Source organism: Sinocyclocheilus rhinocerous, unplaced genomic scaffold (assembly GCF_001515625.1).
Source record: "Sinocyclocheilus rhinocerous isolate Xijiao unplaced genomic scaffold, SAMN03320098_v1.1 scaffold738, whole genome shotgun sequence".
NCBI lineage: Eukaryota > Metazoa > Chordata > Actinopteri > Cypriniformes > Cyprinidae > Sinocyclocheilus > Sinocyclocheilus rhinocerous.
The window spans coordinates 1,056,471-1,062,480 of record NW_015633949.1 but is presented as its reverse complement, the minus strand read 5'-3'; the positions used below and the strand labels follow the sequence as shown (position 1 = coordinate 1,062,480).

The 6,010-nt window shown below is 41.6% G+C and overlaps 1 protein-coding gene across 1 annotated transcript in view; it reads right to left on the bottom strand.

Annotated features, from left to right (window-relative positions):
* Nucleotides 1-1,075: 1,075 nt before the first annotated feature.
* The window catches only part of LOC107744797 (reticulon-4 receptor-like 1), a 148,703-nt gene continuing 143,768 nt past the window's right edge, over nt 1,076-6,010 (bottom strand). Inside the window, exons 2-3 of the mRNA XM_016558624.1 lie at nt 2,671-3,122; nt 1,076-2,559 (exon numbers count right to left, since the gene is read on the bottom strand). Of these exons, the coding sequence (XP_016414110.1) occupies nt 1,588-2,559; nt 2,671-3,122 (1,424 nt within the window). The 3' untranslated portion in view covers nt 1,076-1,587. The remainder of the gene's footprint in view (nt 2,560-2,670; nt 3,123-6,010) is intronic.

Sequence of the window (6,010 nt, the reverse complement as noted above, 5' to 3'; positions counted from 1 at the left end):
ACTCCAGTCCACAGCATCTGTGATGGCAGACTGTCTGTCATCCATAGTGTCCCGAGTGTTCACGTGATTGTCCCTCTCCTGGACTCCTATTTGCATTCACAGCAGACACTGTAGAGGCAATCAAGCAGACCTATGGCTCCAAAAGTTCTTTTTTTTTTTTTGCCATACTAAATTTGAAATGTGTTTTTTGTCATCAAGTCTCTTAAAGATACATTTAGTTTTTGTGTGTGTATTTTTTAAAGAGTTGTTTTCTTTTCTTTTCTTCTTGTCTTGTCTTGTTAAAACAGTTGATTTCACACCGCTCTAAGAAAGAGAGGTGTCTATGTTTTCAATGGCGGGCTTAAGCTGAAGGCGCTTTTCAAAATAGAGTTCACTTCAATTAGACCTGTGTCCCCTCCAGAGTCGACCCCCCATCAGCAGTCCATTTCTAAGTCCTCTGAGTCACAGCCAAACAAAACAAACAACACAGAGGACAAGAAACAAACACAACTCTAATTTTTTTCACAGCTTTTTATACTGAACACACACACACACGCACACACACACAAATGGTGTTTTTTGGAAGCAGATGAGGTAAAATGGGTCTCATTTGCTTCTATAAACAATATAGCAGCTAGTATAACCATTGGCTTTTATGTGCTGTTATAAAATAATACAATCCAAAATAAGAATGATTCACCTGAAGTCACTTTTTAGAGCAAAAGCAAAGAAAATATGAAAAATAAAAAGGAAGTTATTGAAAGGGGAAAAAGTAAAAATTAGTAATAATAAAAAAGTAAAAATAATGTTGTATTTAGGCTATAACTTTTCTGAGGTAAGGAGAATGTATGTGCTCATGTACTGGCTATTCAGTTTAGGAGGACTTTTTATAACACTTTCATTTCGTACCAACTTTCATTTCATAACACTTTTTGATTATGTTAGATAATATCCCCACAGTGAAGAAAGCAAGCCCTACCAATGATTGAAACTCCTGAACATAGGAGAACATACACTGATATATTTGTGCATCTATTTGGCAATAATGTTATCTATTTAACACCAGGCGATGTACTTATACAATTAGGAGCATCCGTTCCATTTGATAGTCTCCTATATGTTTGTTTTGTTGTTAGAAATGTTGAAGAAAAATGAAGCAGTAGGACATGCTTTCTAAACACAATCTCCATTTATGTTGCTAACTTGTGCCTCCTATTATGCATTCTTTCTACACCTTTATTTGGTCATCTCTGTGCTTTCTTTCATTGAAATTGTTTTCCATTTAGAGGGGGAGACCAGACCAACATGAAATGGGGGGGAGGGGGGAAATAAAAAATAAGAACAACAACAGTGGCAGTGCAAGCATATTCGGTTTGCTTCACTATTCTTCTTATTCCCCAACCCAAATTTGGAGTTTATATCATCCGGTGTTCAGTTTTCATCTATTTCAGTGTAAATGGCAAAGCTCCTTATACAATGTAGTACACATTATCACTCACACATACACACACAAACATACACACATTAGTAGGCCTGGTAATGCTGGAGCTAGAGCTGATCTGAAGACTGCGGCGTATCCATGATGCCATGATGGTCCAGCATCAGAGTTCAGCGCAGAATGAGCACAAGCAGTCCCAGAATACTAGAGAGAAAGAAATGTGTATGATGAGAGTGTCCCCAGTTGGTGGCTTGCTGGACCCCACTAGGGGGACGCACAGAGGTCCGGGGGGTACATTTGTGCTTTCTGCGGGTGTTTGAACCATCAGAAGATGTTTCATCATATTTCCCTGTGAAATCGGGAGAGGAGTATTCCTTATCTGCCATCTCCTTTAAGGTGTGGACCTCGTTAGGTCCTTTTCCCTTGCTGCCCCTGACACGTTGGCGTGTGCAGTTCCGAGAGCGGCCGGGCCTCTGAGCAGGGACTATGCCCAGAGACCCTCCCGTTCCTGCTTGGACACCATTTATGGCAGGGGGTGGCTGGGGCAGGGGAGAGGGAGGGGAAGGGTATTGTTCATTCAGTTGGGGGTGGTGTGGGTGCGTTTGTGGAGGCTGGGCAGGATGGGGGTCCTGCTTCAGTGAGACCTTATCTGTTCCTGCCCAAGTCTTGGTCTTACTCTGGTGCAGGGACTCAGATCCGGAACAATTCGGGAAGTCCTCGTTCTTCAGTTGCTTCAGATCTTTGCCTGCCAGTTCTGCCGGTGCCATGCAACCCACTGACGATGTGGACCCCCGAAACTTTTTGAGCCAGTCCCACAGTGATAAAGCCTTACAGTCACACTCCCAAGGGTTGTCATTGAGGCGAAGGTACTCCAGTGCAGGCAGCTGGGTGAGACACTCTCCAGCTAGCTCTGTCAAGGAGTTGTTGAACAAATAGAGGGTAGTAAGCCGCTGCAGGTCGTGGAATGCCAGGCGGTCCACCCACTGAAGTTGGTTGTGGTGCAGTAGCAGCCGGTCCAAAGCCCCCAGTCCTCTAAATGTATTTTGGTGCAGGCTCCACAGACGGTTCCCGTGAAGAAACAGGTGGCTCAAGTTGTGTATGTCCACAAAAAGATCATCCTGCAGATACTCCAAATGGTTGTCCTTTAGACACAGAAATAAAATATTGGTTATATTTTTCTACTACTGCGATAGTACAATATGCAACCAGTGCCATTTTATTTTGTTACACAAGCAGTTATGTGAGTGTCTCACCTGCAAGTACAGATACTGGAGGTTGCGGAGACCCTGGAAGATGTTATTCGGCAGTGCACTGAGGCCACAGCGGTATAGATGGAGGGCATGGAGCCGGCCCAGCCCGTGAAAGGTTTCTGCAGACAGTGAACGTAGGTGGCGATTGTCTCCCAGGTCCAATTCCTCCAGCAAGGTGAACCCTTGGAAAGTAGTTGGTTCGATATATGTGATATTGTTGGAGTAAATCCACAGAGTGACCGTGGTAGGGCTAAAGTGGCCCCGTAGTAGACGATGGATCTTGTTGTTTTGGAGGAAGATGCGCTCACTGTGTGGAGGAATGCCTTCCGGGACGGACAGGAAGTTGTGGGCTTGGCAGCTGACGGTGCTGGGGGCCATGTAGCAAATGCAGTGACGTGGGCAGGACCAGGAGAGCTCCAGCCCACAGAGTACCAGCAGGAACTCCAGCCCACAGCCTAGAAAGATATGGAGAGAGAAAGAGACAGACTTAGTATTTGCTATGTTAAAACTAAATTTGTAAGTCATAAATTCTGTATTGTAAAGAAATTTGCTGTTTGTTCTTCGAGAAAGTTTATCCATAATTACCCCCAGATCTGTTAAAACCTGTGAAAGACAAATAAGTTTGGGTGTCTCATTAAATGTAGACACTATATTTTGAGACTTTTTCATCCCCATATTTTGTGGATGAATTTAAAGTTTTTTGTAAAAATGGCCATTTAAAATGAATGATAATGCTGAATGATATTGAGTATAATATCAAGTAAGAGCAGCACATTTCTGGTTTGTTGACAAACAGGGTATTCGAGCCTTAATGATGGGTCTGTAGGGATACCCAGTACAAAAAATGTTGGGAAACACTGTGATAGAGCTAGATCATAATGCAAGAATATATCGAAGAAAACTTAGTAAACATCTTGGTAAAACTTGTACAATTTGCTTTTGTAAGCGTTTCTTTAAATCATTAATAAATAAATCAATATAGAATCTTTACTGAAGAATTATATATGGAAGTTTAACGTTTTAAGACTACTAATGTAATATGAATTATATACATTTTCATAGTTGTACCGAGCTGTTGATTGCTGTTCAGTGGATACTGTCTTCACATAAAGATCAAACATCAAGACTGATGTCATCATCATCATCATGTTGACACAAGCTCAGCGTCAATAGTATCTGCAAGATGCGCATGCCTCAAGGTAAACAATGTCATATATACATATGCAGTATGTATATATAGAGGCCAGACATGTAACATGATAATTACACACCATTTCACTGATGTGTCCTCTCATGTCTGGCACATCAAATTGTGTTTTCTATAGATGCTCAGTGCTTTATACTCATGGTGGTAATCAAGACCAGGTTTGTATGTGTTTTGTTTGTTTCCCTCAGGCTCTTTTAAAGAAATAGTTCAGCCAAAAATGAAAATTGTCATGATTTACTCATCTTAATGTTGTTCCAAACCTGTATAATCTGTACAGTTTTTCTCATTGAATGTGGAACATAAAAGAAATATTTTGAAGAACGTTGGGGTCTGAACTAAAATGGGCGATACTGAGTTTCATGGTATATATAAAAAAAGACATTTAGACATAATTCAGAATATCGTCTTTTGTTTTCCACAGAAGAAAGGTTTAAAATGACATGAGGGTGACTATATGACAGAATTTTTGTTTTTGAGAAGACTATCCCATTAACTCACTTAACCACCTGGACTTCCTTGGTCAACCATTTTCTTCTGAAATACTATATCAAATTTGGTTGAAGATCATTTGGTCAAAGATGGTCTTTTCAGCAGTGATAATTGTGACTTTCAATTAAATAAGGTCTGCCCTATGAAACTAAGCCCCCTTTGAAAAGGAAATAAACAATGACGAGAAAATAGAATCACTTCTGAGCTCTTCAGGGAAGCAGCAAAATCTGGTATTTTACGAGTATTTATTCTGTCCGTGTGTGTATAAGACGGGCTCACCCTGCTTCTGCTGAGACTGATCCCAGAGCCTACCAACAACCTCTTGAGTGCTTAGTTAAACCTGTGTTAAGCCTCTGAGAGGCATACAATACCCCTGCTGCTTTCTGACATGCTTCTTTGGAGCCATTTTATGTAACATATCCACCAGTTCATCTACATACAGAATGTCAGGGAAGGAGAATATTTTCCACTATTATAAGAGTTTTACTATTATAAGAGTCCCATTTGCGCATGAACGGCAGCTTTCCCCCTGCCCTCCTTTTCAAAAATGCATTATTCAAAGCATCATTTCTGTCATTCACTCAAAATTGATTCACTTCCGCTGCCTCTTAACATCACCATAATCCTCTAGGTTTCTGCCTTCAAAATACAGAGGCAGGAATTACGCTTTTACAGGAGATGAGCGGATATTTTTTGGAATAGCTGTCGACTCCAAATGTGCTAAGCTGTGGCATTCAGACGCAAACTCCGCTGACCTTTAGCAATGATTCCCTGGGTGTCTGATGACAGCGCCCGAGCAGCTTACCTCACCTGCGCATGAGCCTCGCGCTCAGAGTGGCCGTGTAATCCCATTTGTCCTAACAGCATGCCAAAATTAAATATGTCCTCACCAACAGACTAAATAAGCAACCGGAACCCTTCCGGAAGCATCCGGAACCCTCCCCCCATGGGCCTTGCACATGTGTGTGTGGGATTAACAAAAAAACTGTTGTTGTTCTTGTAATGTCGGTCAGCTACCATAAACCGTAACCTCGAGACAGAAATACATATTACTCTACCGTTGCACATATGCTAGTCTGTTTTTAGCAAAACTTGCAGGATATAAGCCTGGATATGGTACAAAACTGTATTTAGCAAAGATGGCAAACATTTCAAAATATGACACTCTTTACACAAACCGCCCAATGAGGATGGCAAAGTTCTGGGGTCTTTTCAGGGTATCGAGCATAAGGGATTATAGCGCCCATACACTATCTCCACTCTAAAGCAGACAACGTTAACTGATGATGTCTGGTTCACAAGCCTTAAACAACCCTTAAACAACCTCAGTGCTGTGTGTTCAGATAGACTGCATGTACAGCTGTGGGTTTAAGAATTACCTAGCTGAGATGAACAGCTCAAAAGATAGATTGTAATAAACTCCTCAATATTTAAAAGATCTAAAATAATGAGATGTGTAGTAAACATGGATCGGATCAGCCAGCAGTTAACATCACTACTAACAGGCGCTCAAGGTCGAGCAGACAGCGGCTTTCAGCTCAGAGCACAGCCGAACCCAGGACTCTGATAGTGGACGACTCCATTATCAGAAACATCAGTAGCAGAAATTCAACAACATGCTGCTTTCCTCAAGCAACAGTTTCTGAT